Below are 20715 nucleotides of genomic sequence, written 5' to 3' on the forward strand. Positions count from 1 at the left end.
TTGGTCAAGTGTATGCAGACCGGAAGAATATCGTGTGCCAGCTGAGGTTATGCTGCAACTGTAAGTGGCGAACATGCGCCTTCATTTCCCGGATTGTCCAGTTAGTGGGAAGGAGACAGAGGTGGCAAGAGTGAGGGCTGTCCAGTGTGTCTCCTATCTGGAGGCGAGTGGAAGGGGCGAGTGGCGTTGAAGACGCCATGGTAATAGAGCCTGCACCTGTGAATGTTTCTCGGCAACCAAGGGATCCTGATATATTGCACATGAAAAAAGTTGGTCTTTGTTGCATTTAGTGCCTCGTCATAAACTACGCAGCACATAACAAAGAAGAAATCAGAGAACATTTTAGTATTTTTTTTAGTGCATACAGAACGCTCTTTTGTGACTCTGAGTTTACAGCCGAGGCCTTGCAATAAATCCTGTCACAGAATGTTCTGTCCTCACGGGCCACTGAGCCGTTGTCAGGATGTGACGTGAATTGGACTGTGACAGACGGAGTAGGATAGGTTTTTAATGTTTATTTCCAACAATTGAGTTTTTTCCTTCTATCGTTTACCACTTGTACAGGTGGCGGCGGAATGCACCCAACACTTGTTTGCGGACCGCCAAAATACCGTAGAAGAAGAACAACAACAATGCCAGTCAAAGCGGAAGTTGCTACCTTGCAAGATAGTAGCTGAAACGTTCGTGCTTGGAGCCAACTATAAATATATCCTATTTTCAATCACCGAAATGCAACAGCCACAGGACAACTTTGTTTGAAAGTCATAAAGGATCCTTAGCCAAAACTGACGCGATAAAGCTAGCTAGCTACCTCATTTTCCACGTGGAAAAAAAGGGAGGACAGGGACTTGCTAGCTACGTTAGCTTGCTAGCTAGCTGTCATTTCTACAAGGAATTTGGTGAGTTAAATAGCTAGTTTATGTTCAACAACAGCTGTAGGTGGATTAATATTTGTGTACATTTAAGAACGACGAATGTTGCCAGTCTAGATATGACGATATCGTCAATAATTCCAGTTTAGTGGTTCGTGAACAAACACCGCAGTGCAGGCCCGGCCCTGGCCGTTCTTCCGCCCTAGACGAGACAACAACAACTAAATCCGCCCTACACAACTAGAATAGTGTAGCCAGTGTCTGCGTGGTACCGTTTGTAAAAACATACATTTGCATTGTGTTATTAGTCTTGATTCCTGTGACTAATCATTTTGGCTGTTTAAGCTCTGAATATCAGCTACCCAACTGTTATGGGTGTAAGATGGCACAGTGATGCCATCTGTTGGTAAATGTTCATTACTGCAACTCTTGTGTTTTACCGGGGTGCTTGAGATACCCGGATGTGTTGTGATGTACTGAACAAGACTGGTTACTCGCATCAATGCCTCTGTCTCGTCATTTAGCATTCAAACATGGTGTCAGAGTCGGATAACTAACCATGCTTTCCGCAAATTAGAGTCACCTGCTCTGGTTTACAAACAAATGCTTATTTGTGTAAAATTTCGCCCGGAATTGGCCTTAAGCTAGAGTGAGTTTGCTAGCCAGCTTCAGTGTTGTTAGCACCGGTTAGACATGGCAGCGAACATTCCCCCTCCCGCCGTTATGAAGCTCAGCGGGGATTGGAGCACGAACTGGGATACGTTTAGAGGTGAATGGGAGGACTACGCGCTAGCAACGGGACTTCTGGAAAAGGAAGATGAGGTAGTGGCTGCCACTTTGAGGACTATAATGGGAACTGAATGCCGACACGTATACAAACACAACCTGAACCTAACAGCAGCACAGCAAGGTAACGCTATAGCTATTCTTGATGCTCTTGAACATTACTTTACGCCAGCAAAGAACGTCATCTACGAGCGTTATGTTTTCGGTCGTTGCAAACAGGAGGACGGGGAGTCCATTGACAGCTTTGTCACTAGGTTAAGGGAAAAGGCAGCTACATGTGACTATGGTGCTTTAAGAGATGAACTGATCAGAGATACGATTGTGCTTGGCATAACGGATGAGGGCACCCGCAGACGTTTGCTGAGAGAACGTGACCTGACGCTGGCCTTGGCAGTGGAGACATGCCGTGCAGCAGAGCTTACTGATATACGGATGAGGTCCATGGAGCTAGAAAGGCAACATACGGACAATGTAAATGCTACATTCAGGCAGCCAGTAAAGAAATTCCCCTTTGCCACAGCTAATGCTAATACTACAGCCAACTCTGCAGTAGACAACCCCAATACATGCCGATATTGTGGCATTTCTCATGGACGAGGAAAAGAACACTGCCCAGCCTATGGAAAAATATGCAAATCCTGTGGTACAGCTAATCACTTCGCAAGGGTCTGCATGAAAAGCAAGAGAAAGGAGGGTAAAGTGCACTCCATGGAAACAAACACAGATGAAGGGAACGACAGCACAGAGGATGTATATGCTAGCGAGTGCATAGGGGCAGTGAGGGCAAAAGGACAAAAGTGGTTTGTCACTCTGCTACTTAATAATAAACCACAGCAATGCCAGCTAGATTCAGGGGCCACATGCAACGTTATGAGCCTTAAAGACAAAAGGAGGCTTGCGCCCAGAGACAAACTCACACAGAGTAGCACCAAGCTGAAACTGTATTCAGGCCAGTTCATGACCTCTTTAGGCCTGTTTGTGACAGAGTGTGTTTTACGTGGCCAGAAATACACCCTTGAGTTTGAAATAGTTGAGGCTAGTCAACAGCCATTACTGTCAGGTTCTACATGCGAGCGCCTTGGACTTATTAACTTCACCATCCCAGCTGATCTTAACATTATTGACAAAGTCCAGGCTGGGACCCTGAGCAAGGAGACACTCCTAAGCAAGTACCATGATGTCTTCAACGCACCGGTCGAGTCAGTTCCTGGGGAAGTCCACTTTGAGTTGGACGCAGAAATCCAGCCTGTCCAGTGTGCACCCCGCAATGTACCAGTGGCCATGAAAGCAGCTACGAAGGCTCAGCTTGACAAATACGAAGCAGATGGCCACATCATATCCGTCACCGAGCCTACGGACTGGATAAGTAATATGGTTATCGTCAAGAAACCAGACAAGCTACGGATATGCATTGATCCTAAACACCTCAACCGGGCTCTGCGACGTTCACATTACATTATGCCCACGTTGGAGGATGTTCTTTACAAGCTCCCAAAGGCCAGAGTCTTCACGCTCGTGGATGCCAGAGATGCCTTTCTGCAGTGCAAGCTCGACGAGCCCAGCAGCTACATGACCACCTTTTGGACACCCTGGGGCAGGAAGAGGTGGTTGAAGCTTCCGTTTGGTGTCTCCGTGGCTCCAGAGGTGTATCAGCGGAAACAGCATGAGCTGTTGATGGGACTTAGTGGCGTGGAACCCATAGCAGATGACATTCTCGTAGTGGGCTGTGGGGACAGTGATGAGGAGGCAGAATGTGACCATGACGCCAAGCTGCTGGCTCTGATGGTCAGATGCAGACAGGTCAAGCTAAGGCTAAGCATAAAAAAGCTTCAGTTTAAAGTGCCAGAGGTCCGCTTTCATGGGCACATCTTGTCCTCCACCGGATTGAAGGCGGATCCTGAAAAAGTGAAGGCTGTCTTGGAAATGCCCCACCCATCTGACGTGAAGGGAGTGCAGCGCTTCGTCGGATTCGTCACCTACCTGGCCAAATTCCTACCGCGGCTCTCTGAAGTGTGTGAGCCACTGAGGAGGCTCATGGACAAGGACACCATCTGGCATTGGCTCCCAAAACATGACGCAGCGGTGAGGGAAATAAAACAACTGGTCACCCAGACACCTGTACTGCGATACTACAATGTGTCAAAACCTGTCACGATTCAGAGTGACTCAAGCCAGTATGGACTTGGCTGTTGCCTCATGCAGGAGGGCCAGCCTGTGGCATTCGCCTCTAGGGCACTCACCCCAACAGAGCAGAACTATGCCCAGATAGAGAAGGAGTGCCTCAGCATTGTGTTTGCATGCCAACGCTTCCACCACTACCTGTACGGGCGCGACAATATTACCGCAGAGACCGATCACAAGCCCCTTATTGCTATATTCAGCAAGCCTCTCCTGAATGCCCCAAAACGACTGCAGAGCATGCTACTGGCCCTACAAAACTACAACCTCAAGGTGGTGTATAAGCCAGGGCCAGAGATGTATGTGAGTGACACGCTCAGCAGGGCTACTGCATCAGGCACTCACACACGCTCCATGCATGAACAACACGCAGTGTGCAGCTTGCAAACAGAGCAAGTGGATGTTGAACACATCAACCAGGCTGACTACCTTAATGTTACGGACCAGCGCTTTATACAAATCAGACAGCACACAGACAGGGACGGGCAACTCCAGGCATTGAGGTCTGTGATTCTGATGGGCTGGCCCGACTGCAGGGAAGAAACTGCTTTAGCCGTCAGAGAATATTGGCCAATCAAAGAGGAGCTCAGTGTTCAAAACGGAGTGATATTCAAGAGTCAGAGAGTCGTTATTCCCCGGTCTCTGCGCCCTGAGATGTTGGCACGCGTGCACTCAAGTCACATAGGAGGTGAGGCCTGTTACAGACAAGCACGTGACACACTGTATTGGCCAGGAATGCAGAGTGAAATTAAAGACTATGTCAGTAAATGCACAATCTGCAATGAATATGCCATTGAGCAACAGAGAGAGACGATGATGTCCCACGAGCTACCGATGCGCCCCTGGCAGATAGTAAGTCTAGATCTCTTCCAGCACAGTGGCAAAGACTTTCTGCTGGTAGTCGATCATTACTCAGACTTTTGGGAGATCGACCTCCTCCCCGACCTCTCAGCAGAGACAACGATCAAACGCTGCAAGGCTCAGTTTGCCCGCTATGGACAGCCAGATAGGGTAATTTCAGACAATGGACCCCAATTCTCAGGAGTTGAGTTCCGAAAATTTGCTGCAGGATGGGAATTCGAGCACGTCACTTCATCACCACGACACCCAAAAGCTAATGGGAAGGCAGAGTCCGCAGTAAAAATCGCAAAGAACCTCTGCAAAAAGGCTCTGCGAGAGGGCAAAGATGCCTGGAAAGCAATCCTGCAGTGGCGCAATACCCCGACAGAAGGCATGGACAGCAGCCCGGCACAGCGCCTCATGGCACGGCGCTTAAAAGCAGCTCTGCCAGTAGCCAGCACTCTCCTGGAGCCATGTGTGGTGACAGACGTGCTGGTGAAGCTACGTCACAGAAGACAGGTCTCCAAGTTAATCTACGACAAATCAGCAAAAGACTTACCTGAGCTCAGGGTGGGTGAAACGGTGCGAATGAAGCCACTACCAGGGGACCGGGCAGGCCTCTGGAGACTCGGATCCTGTGTACAGAAAGTGGCACCACGCTCCTACTTGGTCGAAGTGAATGGATCACTGTACCGTCGTAACAGGGTTGACCTTCGGATTGCTGAGCCAGCACCTACTCAGAACCCTGATGGTCAAAGGGGTCGCATGACAAAAGACAGAACCCCAGCAAGTCACATGGGGCCTGAGGCACTGGGCGAAGAGCCAGGGGATCACAGGTCGGCCGCTCCCTCACCCATCAATTCTCCCCTTAGACATTCAGGTGACACGCCTGTGCGGGAACCCGCAGTCCTCGCAGACAAGCCCCCTGTCTTTTCACGATGCGGGCGTCTGTCCCAGCCACCAAAAAGACTTAATCTGTAGGTTTCCCATCAGGGATTGTTGACAGAGATAAAAGTGAAGAGAATATCAAAATGTGTTGTTGTTCTGGGAAAAAAAAAAAAAAAAAATACTAAACTGTTCATGTTGGAAATTGTTACTAGGTTTGTTTTGTTAGTGAATTGACACCTCCTGTCCTATTTTATTAAAGGGAAGATGTTATGGGTGTAAGATGGCACAGTGATGCCATCTGTTGGTAAATGTTCATTACTGCAACTCTTGTGTTTTACCGGGGTGCTTGAGATACCCGGATGTGTTGTGATGTACTGAACAAGACTGGTTACTCGCATCAATGCCTCTGTCTCGTCATTTAGCATTCAAACACCAACTTGATCAGTGAGCCTATTTGCAATGAGTCAATGTATTTACACAGCAGGAAATGCTGAAGTATTGTATTTTTTGTGTTGTTGCTATGATCAGTTAGTCAAAAACCATTAAGGAATATAAACTTGTAATCACTGATTATCATGATTTAGCCCGCAGGGTGAAACTCCTGGACAGCACGTGTGGGTAGCCTGATTTTTGGGATGTAATATTTGTTAACATGTCATTCACATCGAATAGTTTTTTTTTTATGGCCTTCATTTTGTTTAGTCTATTTGATCGGAGAAGCGTGCTTGTATGATGTAAACAGTGTCTGTTTCACGACATTGTCGTAGGCTACATGATTTATGTAGATTATTTTTTTGACCGGACGTTGATGGAGCGCCATAGCGGTGCATCTCTCCAACAGCACCCCGGAGAAACACGGACCAGCTAAATATTTTGCGAAAATAATGAATTAGTTTGTCTGCCACCAATTAAGAATCATAAATGACTTAAAATGACTCCTTATAAATCGTAAAACTTCGATGTCCCAATACCATGGCAACGGGTTTGAGCTGTTATACAAAACAACAGATGCATCAATTTGTTATTTTAAATTTAAGCTATTATATAAAATTATCTCCAGAAATAATGCTCAGTATATATTGGGTATTGAACAGACAGACCGGTGCAGAATCAATAGCGTGTCTCTCTGGTACAGTCCTTTAGGTCTGGGCAGTATGGCTCAATAGCATGTCTCTTTGGTACTGTCCTTTTAGGGCTGGGTGATATGACCCAATAGCATGTCTCTCTGGTACTGTTCTTTAGGTCTGGGTGATATGACTCAATAGCATGTCTCTCTGGTACTGTCCTGTAGGGCTGGGTGATATGACTCAATAGCATGTCTCTCTGGTACTGTCCTGTAGGGCTGGGTGATATGGCTCAATAGCATGTCTCTCTGGGACTGTCCTGTAGGGCTGGGTGATATGACTCAATACTCATATCTCCGTTTATGCTCAAATTTATTGGCGATTCACGATATATCTTGATTATTTAAAAATGTTATTCTCTAAATAAACTTTGTTGTACAATTTTCAAGGTAAAATACACTTCATTTTTAAAAACGGTCAGCAATAATCTAACGGATTCAGAGCTTGTGAAATTATACCAAGGCTGATTATATGCCTTCCACAACCATAAGACCCCACTAATAATTTAATAAAAATAGTTGTACCTGCTTTTTAATTATTATTATTATTATTATTATTTACTATCACTGATCTGTCTTTCAGGTCTGTCTGTACAAATGCCCTTTTTGTTACAGCTTTAACCAGAACTGTGCATGATGCACATTCACTAACAATGTAGCAGTCATTATAGGACATTAACACTGGTCTCATAAACAATCTCTCCAGCACAAGCCCACGTGCTAGTGACTAGCCAGCTCATATTTTATATTTCAAGTTTAGAATCTATTTGCTAGCTAACAAGGCAGAACAGTTGAATTGTTATTTTAAAAAAACACACACCTTTCTGTCAGTCTCCAGCTGTTTGAACAGCAGGCTAGCCTGTCCACTTTGTTCACATGTTGAAATCAAGTGGCCTACCTTATTTCTCAGAATGAGAACGATTTGCCAATTCCTTATATAATCGTTTTATGCTTATTGCACATTTTATAAAACACAGACTAAACAGTCTTTATTTGACTAAAATGCTGCTAGCGGTACGTGGTACTGTAATGCGCTCGCCACAAAATGAGCATTCATTTAGCATCTGTTTGAGTGGTGTCTGCTCTGTGTATAGTGTGTGTATAGTGGGTAGTGTGTATAGTGTGTGTGTATAGTGTGTGTGTGTGTAGTGTAGTGTGTGTAGTGTAGTGTGTGTGTGTGTAGTGAGTGTGGGTAGTGTGTATAGTGTGTAGTGTGTGTGTGTGTGTATAGTGTGTGTGTAGTGAGTGTGGGTAGTGTGTGTGTAGTGTGTGTAGTGTGTGTATAGTGTGTGTGCTCGGTTTGAAATGTGAGGAGTTGAAACATAGACAGGGATTGGTTAGAGAGGTTAACTTCTCCTCTATTACAGTTACATAATGTCTCCATGTGTTTCAGGGTCCATGTGACCGAGTGTTAGATCAAACCTCAAATGAAAATAGCGAGTTGAACCTGCTTGTCAGTGACGAAGACGTGATCTCTCATCTTTGTTGTGAGTGGTAGGGACTTGGGAGAAAAAGAGGCCAATCTGTTTCAATGTGCTTATTTTGAACCTAAACTTGTCGCCTGCCTTCACTTTGGGACGACAACTCCTGTTGTTAGGGAGGAGACATGAGCATTTTGTCGTCATATACAGATATCTGATGTAAAATGGGGAAAGTGCACACAGCACAGAAGGAGCAAAGGAGACCAAAAAGACAACAGGGCGGCAGGGTAGCCTAGTGGTTAGAGCGTTGGACTAGTAACCGGAAGGTTGCAAGTTCAAATCCCCGAGCTGACAAGGTACAAATCTGTCGTTCTGCCCCTGAACAGGCAGTAAACCCACTGTTCCTAGGCCGTCATTGAAAATAAGAATTTGTTCTTAACTGACTTGCCCAGTTAAATAAAGGTAAAATAAATAAAAAACATGAGAGCAAGTGGACATAAACCCTCATTAAAAACAAAAAACAAACAAAAAAAACTTGATTCTGCAATACAGGCATTTTAATTTTTTTGCAAAAACATACATTCAAATTAATAAAATGCTGGTCCTGGTAGATTCATGCTGTGTGTCTGCTGGTCCTGGTAGATTCATGCTGTGTGTCTGCTGGTCCTGGTAGATTCATGCTGTGTGTCTGCTGGTCCTGGTAGATTCATGCTGTGTGTCTGCTGGTCCTGGTAGATTCATGCTGTGTGTCTGCCGGTCCTGGTAGATTCATGCTGTGTGTCTGCTGGTCCTGGTAGATTCATGCTGTGTGTCTGCTGGTCCTGGTAGATTCATGCTGTGTGTCTGCTGGTCCTGGTAGATTCATGCTGTGTGTCTGCTGGTCCTGGTAGATTCATGCTGTGTGTCTGCTGGTCCTGGTAGATTCATGCTGTGTGTCTGCTGGTCCTGGTAGATTCATGCTGTGTGTCTGCTGGTCCTGGTAGATTCATGCTGTGTGTCTGCCGGTCCTGGTAGATTCATGCTGTGTGTCTGCCGGTCCTGGTAGATTCATGCTGTGTGTCTGCCGGTCCTGGTGGATTCATGCGGTGTGTCTGCCGGTCCTGGTAGATTCATGCGGTGTGTCTGCCGGTCCTGGTAGATTAATGCGGTGTGTCTGCCGGTCCTGGTAGATTCATGCGGTGTGTCTGCCGGTCCTAGTAGATTCATGCGGTGTGTCTGCCGGTCCTGGTAGATTCATGCGGTGTGTCTGCCGGTCCTGGTAGATTCATGCTGTGTGTCTGCTGGTCCTGGTAGATTCATGCGGTGTGTCTGCCGGTCCTGGTAGATTCATGCTGTGTGTCTGCCGGTCCATGCGGTCATGCGGTGTGTCTGCCGGTCCTGGTAGATTCATGCTGTGTGTCTGCCGGTCCTGGTAGATTCATGCTGTGTGTCTGCCGGTCCTGGTAGATTCATGCTGTGTGTCTGCCGGTCCTGGTAGATTCATGCTGTGTGTCTGCCGGTCCTGGTAGATTAATGCTGTGTGTCTGCCGGTCCTGGTAGATTCATGCTGTGTGTCTGCTGGTCCTGGTGGATTCATGCTGTGTGTCTGCTGGTCCTGGTGGATTCATGCTGTGTGTCTGCCGGTCCTGGTAGATTCATGCTGTGTGTCTGCCGGTCCTGGTGGATTCATGCGGTGTGTCTGCCGGTCCATGCGGTCATGCGGTGTGTCTGCCGGTCCTGGTAGATTCATGCTGTGTGTCTGCCGGTCCTGGTAGATTCATGCGGTGTGTCTGCCGGTCCTGGTAGATTCATGCGGTGTGTCTGCCGGTCCTGGTAGATTCATGCGGTGTGTCTGCCGGTCCTGGTAGATTCATGCGGTGTGTCTGCCGGTCCTGGTAGATTCATGCGGTGTGTCTGCCGGTCCTGGTAGATTCATGCTGTGTGTCTGCCGGTCCTGGTAGATTCATGCGGTGTGTCTGCCGGTCCTGGTAGATTCATGCTGTGTGTCTGCCGGTCCATGCGGTCATGCGGTGTGTCTGCCGGTCCTGGTAGATTCATGCTGTGTGTCCGCCGGTCCTGGTAGATTCATGCTGTGTGTCTGCTGGTCCTGGTGGATTCATGCTGTGTGTCTGCCGGTCCTGGTGGATTCATGCTGTGTGTCTGCCGGTCCTGGTAGATTCATGCGGTGTGTCTGCCGGTCCTGGTAGATTCATGCGGTGTGTCTGCCGGTCCTGGTAGATTCATGCGGTGTGTCTGCCGGTCCTGGTAGATTCATGCGGTGTGTCTGCCGGTCCTGGTGGATTCATGCGGTGTGTCTGCCGGTCCTGGTAGATTCATGCTGTGTGTCTGCCGGTCCATGCGGTCATGCGGTGTGTCTGCCGGTCCTGGTAGATTCATGCGGTGTGTCTGCCGGTCCTGGTAGATTCATGCGGTGTGTCTGCCGGTCCTGGTAGATTCATGCTGTGTGTCTGCTGGTCCTGGTAGATTCATGCGGTGTGTCTGCCGGTCCTGGTAGATTCATGCTGTGTGTCTGCCGGTCCTGGTAGATTCATGCGGTGTGTCTGCCGGTCCTGGTGGATTCATGCGGTGTGTCTGCCGGTCCTGGTAGATTCATGCGGTGTGTCTGCCGGTCCTGGTGGATTCATGCTGTGTGTCTGCCGGTCCTGGTGGATTCATGCTGTGTGTCTGCCGGTCCTAGTGGATTCATGTTGTGTGTCTGCCGGTCCTGGTGGATTCATGCTGTGTGTCTGCCGGTCCTGGTGGATTCATGCTGTGTGTCTGCCGGTCCTGGTGGATTCATGCTGTGTGTCTGCCGGTCCTGGTGGATTCATGCTGTGTGTCTGCCGGTCCTGGTGGATTCATGCTGTGTGTCTGCCGGTCCTGGTGGATTCATGCTGTGTGTCTGCCGGTCCTGGTGGATTCATGCTGTGTGTCTGCCGGTCCTGGTGGATTTATGCTGTGCGTCTGCCGGTCCTGGTGGATTCATGCTGTGCGTCTGCCGGTCCTGGTGGATTCATGCTGTGCGTCTGCCGGTCCTGGTGGATTCATGCTGTGCGTCTGCCGGTCCTGGTGGATTCATGCTGTGTGTCTGCCGGTCCTGGTGGATTCATGCTGTGCGTCTGCCGGTCCTGGTGGATTCATGCTGTGTGTCTGCCGGTCCTGGTAGATTCATGCTGTGTGTCTGCCGGTCCTGGTGGATTCATGCGGTGTGTCTGCCGGTCCTGGTAGATTCATGCGGTGTGTCTGCCGGTCCTGGTGGATTCATGCTGTGTGTCTGCCGGTCCTGGTGGATTCATGCTGTGTGTCTGCCGGTCCTGGTGGATTCATGTTGTGTGTCTGCCGGTCCTGGTGGATTCATGCTGTGTGTCTGCCGGTCCTGGTGGATTCATGCTGTGTGTCTGCCGGTCCTGGTGGATTCATGCTGTGTGTCTGCCGGTCCTGGTGGATTCATGCTGTGTGTCTGCCGGTCCTGGTGGATTCATGCTGTGTGTCTGCCGGTCCTGGTGGATTCATGCTGTGTGTCTGCCGGTCCTGGTGGATTCATGCTGTGTGTCTGCCGGTCCTGGTGGATTTATGCTGTGCGTCTGCCGGTCCTGGTGGATTCATGCTGTGCGTCTGCCGGTCCTGGTGGATTCATGCTGTGCGTCTGCCGGTCCTGGTGGATTCATGCTGTGCGTCTGCCGGTCCTGGTGGATTCATGCTGTGTGTCTGCCGGTCCTGGTGGATTCATGCTGTGCGTCTGCCGGTCCTGGTGGATTCATGCTGTGCGTCTGCCGGTCCTGGTAGATTCATGCTGTGTGTCTGCCGGTCCTGGTAGATTCATGCGGTGTGTCTGCCGGTCCTGGTGGATTCATGCTGTGTGTCTGCCGGTCCTGGTAGATTCATGCTGTGTGTCTGCCGGTCCTGGTAGATTCATGCGGTGAGCGGTGTGTCTGTTGGTCCTGATATGGGTGTGCTCACTTCCTTGCCCGCCTGGGCGAACCACGTCCTGCCCTTGAAAAATCCCTTTGGGCCTGGGTGGGGCCTTGCCGATGTCTCTGGGCGAGTGGGGGCACGAGCACCCACTGACCAGAACACCCTCTGACCAGAACACCCTCTGACCAGAACACCCTCTGACCAGAACACCCTCTGACCAGAACACCCACTGACCAGAACACCCACTGACCAGAACACCCACTGACCAGAACACCCACTGACCAGAACACCCTCTGACCAGAACACCCTCTGACCAGAACACCCTCTGACCAGAACACCCACTGACCAGAACACCCACTGACCAGAACACCCACTGACCAGAACACCCACTGACCAGAACACCCACTGACCAGAACACCCTCTGACCAGAACACCCTCTGACCAGAACACCCACTGACCAGAACACCCTCTGACCAGAACACCCTCTGACCAGAACACCCTCTGACCAGAACACCCTCTGATGTGTGTGAAAATAAGAAAATCAATCTATATACAGTATCAGTCTAAAGTTTGGACACACCAACTCATTTCAGGGTTTTTCTTTATTTGGACTATTTTCTACATTGTAGAATAATAGTGAAGTCATCAAAACTATGAAATAACACATACAGTGGGGCAAAAAAGTATTTAGTCAGCCACCAATTGTGCAAGTTCGCCCACTTAAAAAGATGAGAGGCCTGTAATTTTCATCATAGGTACACTTCAACTATGACAGACAAAATGAGAAAAAAAAATCCAGAAAATCACATTGTAGGATTTTTAATGAATTTATTTGCAAATTATGGTGGAAAATAAGTATTTGGTCACCTACAAACAAGCAAGATTTCTGGCTCTCACAAACCTGTAGCTTCTTCTTTAAGAGGCTCCTCTGTCCTCCACTCGTTACCTGTATTAATGTCTCGTTAATTAATCATTAATCAGAGGTTTTAAATGTCCAAATTCATCAATATGCTGAAATAATTTGTGATTTTGTTGAAGACCAAGACCAAGTGTCACACTTGTTCAGATTACTTGTATTTTGCTAAAATACTACCTTTTAAAAACTGCTCACGCACCAATATTTACCAAGCGGTCACTCCAGACTGAAATTGATTAGTTTGTTCTACTGTAATAAATAGCGAGCATATTAATCACTCACATCGAAATCAATGAAAATGGGACAATAGCCGCGGAAACATCCGCCGTTTGTCCTCTTCTAAAAAAAAAACAACCACAAAGAACTTGGGAATACTTCCATACCTGTTGATAGATGGCAACCTGTAGTAGCCATTTATCAACTGGACTTCCTGCTGTCTTCTTCTTCTACTACAGGTCATCTAAAGTGTATGGACTTCCTGCTGTCTTCTACTACTACAGGTCATCTAAAGTGTATGGACTTCCTGCTGTCTTCTTCTACTACAGGTCATCTAAAGTGTATGGACTTCCTGCTGTCTTCTTCTACTACAGGTCATCTAAAGTGTATGGACTTCCTGCTCTCTTCTACAGGTCATCTAAAGTGTATGGACTTCCTGCTCTCTTCTACAGGTCATCTAAAGTGTATGGACTTCCTGCTCTCTTCTTCTTCTACAGGTTATCTAAAGTGTATGGACTTCCTGCTGTCTTGCCATTGACTGCATTGTTGTTGTTCCCACCAGCAGGACAACATGAGTGGAGAGAAGGAGGCATTGCTGGAAGAAATAGAACAGAGTTTACACCCTCTAACGGAGGATAATTTACGACACCTGTGTGAACGCTGTGGAATAGATGGCTCCCAAGCTAAAGGAAAGAACCATCGCTCGTTGCGACGTAAAATCATGGAGGAAATGTGGGAAAATGCAGATTCAGTCAAATCGGAGGAGCAGGGAATGTCTTGGTTACTCCGACTGAAAGATGACATCAGAAAAATACAGGAAGAATCTAGCGTGGCACCCATGAGTCCCAGCCAGTCTGATGATGATGATGGAGCTACAGACTGCGACGAAGAATGGAACGTGGAAGACAACGATGGAGATTCAGATTCGATGTCATCAAGTAGGAACAATGGTGTGTATTAGACTACAATCTGCTTTTGTAACAGTTCATTGATCGATCAATTTATTAATTGACCCATATTTGCTAAATTTAACTATTCAGTGTTGTATAGCAGCTCATCTGTGTTGTATGTGGAAGATACTTCAACACTAGGTCATTAAGTACTTTGGTGCATGTGAGGAACCTTAACTTCACGTCTTTGTTTCACAGGGGACAACCCTAACGGTCGCTCGCTCAGTGGGAGAGCCTTATCATCTGGGAAGGCTCCAGGGTTGAAAGTGATCCAGCGACCTTACAGCTGTGATGTATGTGAGAAAAGTTTCCCACATTTAGGAGATCTAAAGAGACACCAGAGAATACACACAGGAGAGAAACCATATGGCTGTGATCAATGTGGGAAGAGTTTTCGTCAGCCAGGGCAACTGACGAAACACAAGCTAACACACACTGGAGAGAAATCTTATCGCTGTGATCAATGCGGGAAGAGTTTTGCTCGAGCTGATACCAGGACTGAACACAAGCGAACACACACAGGAAGGAAATCTTATGTCTGTGATCAATGTGGGAAGGGTTTCACTACCTTAGGAGCACTGACTATACACCAGAGAATACACACAGGAGAGAAACCATATGTCTGCGCTGTATGTGAAAAGAGTTTCCGTCAGTCAGGACAACTGACTATACACAAGCGAACACACACCGGAGAGAAACCATATAACTGTGATCAATGTGAGAAGAGTTTTGCCGAAGCTGGTTCCCTGACTGAACACAGACGAACACATACAGGAGAGAAACCATATGTCTGTGATCAATGTGGGAAGAGTTTCACTACCTTAGGAACACTGACTATACACCAGAGAATTCACACAGGAGAGAAACCTTTTGTTTGTGCTATATGTGGAAAGAGTTTCCGTCAAACGGTACAACTGACAAGGCACAAGAGAACACACGCGGGAGAGAAATCTTATAGAAGCTTTGATCAATGAGGGGATTCGATCATCTCGCCTGGGTTGCACACAAACTCAGTTGAAGATGCATCAGCGAACACACACTGGAGAGAGACATTACAGATGTGTGGTCTGCTGTGAGTTTTTAGTTTATTAGGATCCCCATTAGCTACAGGATTTTGGATCCCCATTCTTCACGGTGTTGGTACCGTGATGAAACTCAGTGGTGTGTCTGGTGGGGTATCTGCAGTCTATTCGGAAAGTATTTAGACCCCGGGGGAGAAGGACCTTGGTCAGGGCGGTGACCAAGAACGCAATGGTCACTCTGACAGAGCTCCACAGTACCTCTGTGGAGATGGGAGAACCTTCTAGAAGGACAACCATCTCTGCAGCACTCCACCAATCAGGCCTTTATGGTAGAGTGTCCAGACGGAAGCCACTCCTCAGTAAAAGGCACATGACAGCCCGCTTAGAGTTTGCCAAAAGGCACTTGAAGGACTCTTAGACTATGAGAAATAAGCATCATGCTGTGGGGATGTTTTTCAGCAGCAGGGACTGGGAGTCTAGTCAGGTTCGAGGGAAAGATGAACGGAGAAAAGTACAGAGAGATCCTTGATGAAAACCTGCTCAGGACCTCAGACTGGGGCGATGGTTCACCTTCCAACAGGACAATTACCCTAAGCATACAGCCAAGAAGTGGCTTCGGGACAAGTCTCTGAATGTCCTTGAGTGGCCCAGCCAGAGACCGGACTTGAACCCGATCTAACATCCCTGGAGAGACCTGAAAATTGCTGTGCAGCGACGCACCCCATCCAACCTGACAGAGCTTGAGAGGATCTGCAGATAAGAATGGGGGAAACTCTCCAAATACAGGTTAGCGTCATACCCAAGAAAACCCAAGGCTGTAATCACTGCCAAAGGTGCTTCAACAAAGTACTGATTAAAGGGTCTGAATATTTATGTAAATGTGATGTCAGTTTTTTATTTTATTTGTATGAATTTGCAACAATTTTGGAGAAAAAAAAAAGTTTTTGTTCTTTGTTTGTCATTATGAGGTATTGTGATGTCATTACGGGGTATTGTGATGTCATTATGGGGTATTGTGATGTCATTATGGGGTATTGTGTGTAGATTGACGATGGAAAACAATTGAATCCATTTTAGAATAAGGCTGTAACGTAACAGAATGTGGAATAAATCAAGGGGTCTGAATACTTTCTGAAGGCACTTTGTCTGTTCTGAAGTGTATACAAATACAATATACAAGTGGTTCGGTATTTTCAACACACAAATATTTCTTAAGACAAGACGTAGTCCATTTCTCCTCAACCCTCAACCATAAAAGACTATCATCCATGTTGTTGATGTTAGTTATATGTGTGTAGTTAAAGGGGCAAGACGTGCTGTTTTGTTTTGAGACAGCTTTGCTAGGTCTTTCTTTTCTGCACCTGACCATATTACCAGACAGTCATCAAGATGGGACAAGACCAGAGTCTGAACAACTAGTACAGTTGATCTTTGTGTCAGAAACACAGAACATATTTTTATAAACAGACAATACCCCCCCCCATCTTCACAACAACCTGGTCAACAACCTAGTCTAACAGTTGACCATGATAACTACACCTCATCTAAACAACAACTTAGTCAATATGACTTGACCATGTTAACTTCTCCCCATCTAAACAACAACCTAGTCTAACAGTTGACCATGATAACTACACCTCATCTAAACAACAACTTAGTCAATATGACTAGACCATGATAACTACACCTCATCTAAACAACAACTTAGACAATATGACTTGACCACGATAACTACACCTCATCTAAACAACAACTTAGTCAATATGACTTGACCATGATAACTGCACAACAACTTAGTCAATATGATCTGACCACGATAACTACACCTCATCTAAACAACAACTTAGACAATATGACTTGACCACGATAACTACACCTCATCTAAACAACAACTTAGTCAATATGACTTGACCATGATAACTGCACAACAACTTAGTCAATATGATCTGACCACGATAACTACACCTCATCTAAACAACAACTTAGACAATATGACTTGACCACGATAACTACACCTCATCTAAACAACAACTTAGTCAATATGACTTGACCATGATAACTGCACAACAACTTAGACAATATGACTTGACCACGATAACTTATTCTCATCTAAACAACAAATTAGTCAATATGACTTGACCATGTTAACTTCTCATCTAAACAACAACTTAGTCAATATGACTTCACCATGATATTCACACCCCATCTTCACATGCACAACCCCAGGTGAGGTTTAGGTCTAAGAGAATGGTTGGAACCAAATACAATATGCTTTTAGATGTATTTAAGTCCAGTTTATTCTGTAAGTCCTTTTGCTAAGAGTCTCCGTGAGCTCCCTGGCTGTAGGTGCTGATGTGTAGAGTCTGCAGTCATCAGCATACATAGTAATTTTAGCTTCTTGTAAGACAAATGGCAAATAATTTGTAAAAAATAGAGAAGAGTAAGGTGTGTTGGTTTGATGACGTGTTGAGGGTTTCACACTCTGTGGGGTTATATTTACTTTACCACCTACTGTTAGTGCTTTCATAAGATGGCTGAGAGACCGTCACTATAAAAACGGGCTCATATTGTCAATTACAATGTTATAATGTAGAATGTTTTGCCAATGTTATAGGTAGAGTTTTCATATTGTAATTCAATGTAATAAAAATTGAACGCATATGTGCGTAGTTAATACATGCCACTGTATTTTTGTTTTTAATGAGAATAAATCCGAAGCTCCTATGAACCTTGGCATTATTTTTTTCCAACTTATTCTTCTGAGAACAACTAAAAATACATTATTTTTTTTAACCTAAAGTAGGATTAGCTACACGAAACATCATCGACGTAGACATACAATAGTTTTGTATCTCCTATTGGGGAAAGACTAATGAACGGGCTGCACAGTCACTATGGGAGCTGTCTAGAACGCCCGTTAAATTGTGCATACAAGCAATTCTTTTTTTAAACTCTGCAAACGGTTAAACTCGTGAGAAAGAGGTTTTTATGTATAGTGGGTAACATAATACTATCATCCTACATTGAAATGTTGATGTATTTGTACATATTAGATTATTTTATATTTCGCCGTCTTCCTTGATGTTTTGATCCAAATGGACGGCAGACTACATTACGCAAGCTCACGTTTTTACCGCATCGAATGGACGGCATACGTTACGACTACATTACGCAAGCTCACGTTTTTACCGAATCGAATGGAAGGCATAAGTTACGACTACATTACGCAAGCTCACGTTTTGATCACATGGAAATATGGTTAATTACACCATTTTTTTTTAAACCTCAGATTGGTGCTGTTACTGTAAAAGTTTATAGTTATCGCGATGACACAATCGATGGCTTCATAAAACAGATTAATATCTTTGGTTCTGGTCCGCTTGGCGGCTGCAGGACTTAGAACGCTGCTGTCAATTTCTAACTCAAACGGCATGAATAATGCGGGACACTGTATAAACTATCACTCAAATACAGCGCCTTCGGAAAGTATTCAGACCCCTTGACTTTTTCCACATTTTGTTATGTTACAGCCTTATTCTAAAATTGATTAAATTGTTTTTTTTCCCCTCATCAATCTACACACAATGCCCCATAATGACAAAGCAAAACCGTTTTTTTGCTAACCTCTTTGCTAACCTCTTAAAAAAAAAAAAAACGGAAATATCACATTTACATAAGTATTCAGACCCTTTACTCAGTACTTTTGTTGAAGCACCTTTGGCAGCGATCACAGCATCGAGTCTTGGGTGTGATGCTACAAGCTTGGCACACCTGTATTTGGGGAGTTTCTCCCATTCTTCTCTGCAGAAGGGCTTGGTTTTTTGCTCTGACATGCACTGCCAACTGTGGGACCTTATATAGACAGGTGTGTGCCTTTCCAAATCATGTCCAATCAATTGAATTTACCACAGGTGGACTTCAATCAAGTTGTAAAAATATCTCAAGGATGATCAATGGAAACAGGGCGCACCAGAGCTCAATTCTGAGTCTCATATCAAAGGGTCTGAATACTTATGTAAATAAGATATATCTGTTTACAAAAATGTCTAAAAACCTGTTTTTGCTATGTCATTATGAGGTATTGTGTGTAGATTGCTGATTTTAATTTTGATTTAATCAATTTTAGAATAAGGCTGTAACGTTATAAAATGTGGAAAAAGTCAATAGGTCTGAATACTTTCCGAAGGCACTGTACTTTCCCAACCCTTGTCGGTTTTGATATCTCATGTCAAATTCAACAAGTTAAATACCGAAGCAACTTATTTGTCAGCCTTCCAGAATCTCCATCCGACATTCTAGAATTTAGACGACTGTCTTCAACTAATTATCTTCTAACCAGTGATGTAAAAGTTCTTCTCGGATTCCGTGTGGCTTTTGAGTAGTGCTAGTTTGATTTCAAGGTGATGTTGATCGGAGTGATGAACAAAAAAAGTGTAGCGGTTACACTTATCGTGATGTGCGACCCACTTGAATCAAAACGCAACACATTGAAATGTGTCCTGCCTGTCTTCTCCAGGTTGTCCTCTAACCAGTGATGTAAAAAAATATCTCCAGTTTCCATGTGGGTAGGGAGGTGACCGAGAACCCAATGACCACTCTGACAGAACTACAGAATTCCTTTGCTGGGATGGGAGAACCTGACAGAAGGACAACAGTCTCTACAGCAATTCAACCAATCTGGACTTTATGGGAGAATGGCTAGATTGAAGCCACTCCTGAAGATGGAAGCCACTCCTGAGAAAAATGAAAAAGTTACATGACAGCAGGCCATAAATCAAAAATATTCTGTGGTCTGATGAGACAAAAATATAACTCTTCAGCCTGAATACCAGCGTTATTTCTGGAGAAAACCAGGCATAGCTCATCACTCGTGTAACACCATCCATACCTTGATGCATGGTGGTGGCAGCATCATGCTATGGGGATGCTTTTCAGTAGCAGGGACTGGAAGATTGGCAAGGATAGAGGGACAATGAATGCCAAATACAGGCAAATACTTGATGAGAACATGCTTCAGAGTGACCTTCGACCTTAAGCTGGGGTGGAGATTTACGTTCCAACAGGACAATGACCCCAAGCATACAGCAATGCTGGAATGGCTTCAGAACAATCATGTAAAATAATGTAAAAGTCCTTGAGTAGCCCAGCCTAAAATCCCATTGAAAATCAGTGGAAAGACTTGAAGATTGCTGTCCACGTCGTGCCCCATCTAACTTAACTGAGCTTGAGAAGATATGCAAGCAAGAAAATCCTCAAATCCAGATGTGCAAAGCTGATACAGACATACCCAAGACAACTCAAAGCTGATCCAGGCATACCCAAGACGACTCAAAGCTGATCCAGACATACCCAAGACGACACACAGCTGTAATCACCACCAAAGGTGCTTCTACAAAGCATTGACCCTGGGGTTTGAATACTTATGCATTTCCTATTTCAATTTCAATAATTTAGCTAAAATTGCTAAAAACATGTTTTCACTTTGTCATGATGGGTGTAGATGGGTGAGACAAACGTATATTGAATCCATTTTTGTAAGACAACTAAATAGGTAAAGGGGTGTGAATACTTTCTGAAGGCACTGTATAAGTATAGAATAGATAGTAGAT

At 45.5% G+C, this 20715-nt stretch overlaps 1 protein-coding gene across 2 annotated transcripts; it reads left to right on the top strand.

The window, feature by feature from the left end:
* Positions 1-639: 639 nt before the first annotated feature.
* LOC110493345 (zinc finger protein 239) lies at positions 640-15091 on the top strand. 2 transcript variants are annotated; one of them, XM_021567614.2, is made up of 3 exons: positions 640-899; positions 13700-14084; positions 14283-15091. In XM_021567614.2, exons 2-3 carry the CDS (start codon positions 13706-13708, stop codon positions 15056-15058), a joined length of 1155 nt encoding a protein of 384 aa, XP_021423289.2. In that variant the 5' UTR covers positions 640-899; positions 13700-13705; the 3' UTR covers positions 15059-15091. The 2 variants fall into 2 exon arrangements, with proteins under 2 accessions (XP_021423289.2, XP_021423288.2); XM_021567613.2 differs by having other exon boundaries at positions 646-899; positions 13697-14084.
* The last annotated feature ends 5624 nt before the right edge of the window (positions 15092-20715 follow it).

The sequence above is a fragment of the Oncorhynchus mykiss genome, chromosome 17 (assembly GCF_013265735.2).
Source record: "Oncorhynchus mykiss isolate Arlee chromosome 17, USDA_OmykA_1.1, whole genome shotgun sequence".
NCBI classification, from domain to species: domain Eukaryota; kingdom Metazoa; phylum Chordata; class Actinopteri; order Salmoniformes; family Salmonidae; genus Oncorhynchus; species Oncorhynchus mykiss.

Excerpts from the sequence above, each read along its gene's own strand:
- LOC110493345 (XM_021567614.2), top strand. The coding sequence starts at position 13,706 with ATGAGTGGAGAGAAGGAGGCATTGCTGGAAGAAATAGAACAGAGTTTA. Across the intron at positions 14,085-14,282 it reads GTCATCAAGTAGGAACAATG|GGGACAACCCTAACGGTCGC; the intron begins GTGTGTATTAGA and ends TTTGTTTCACAG.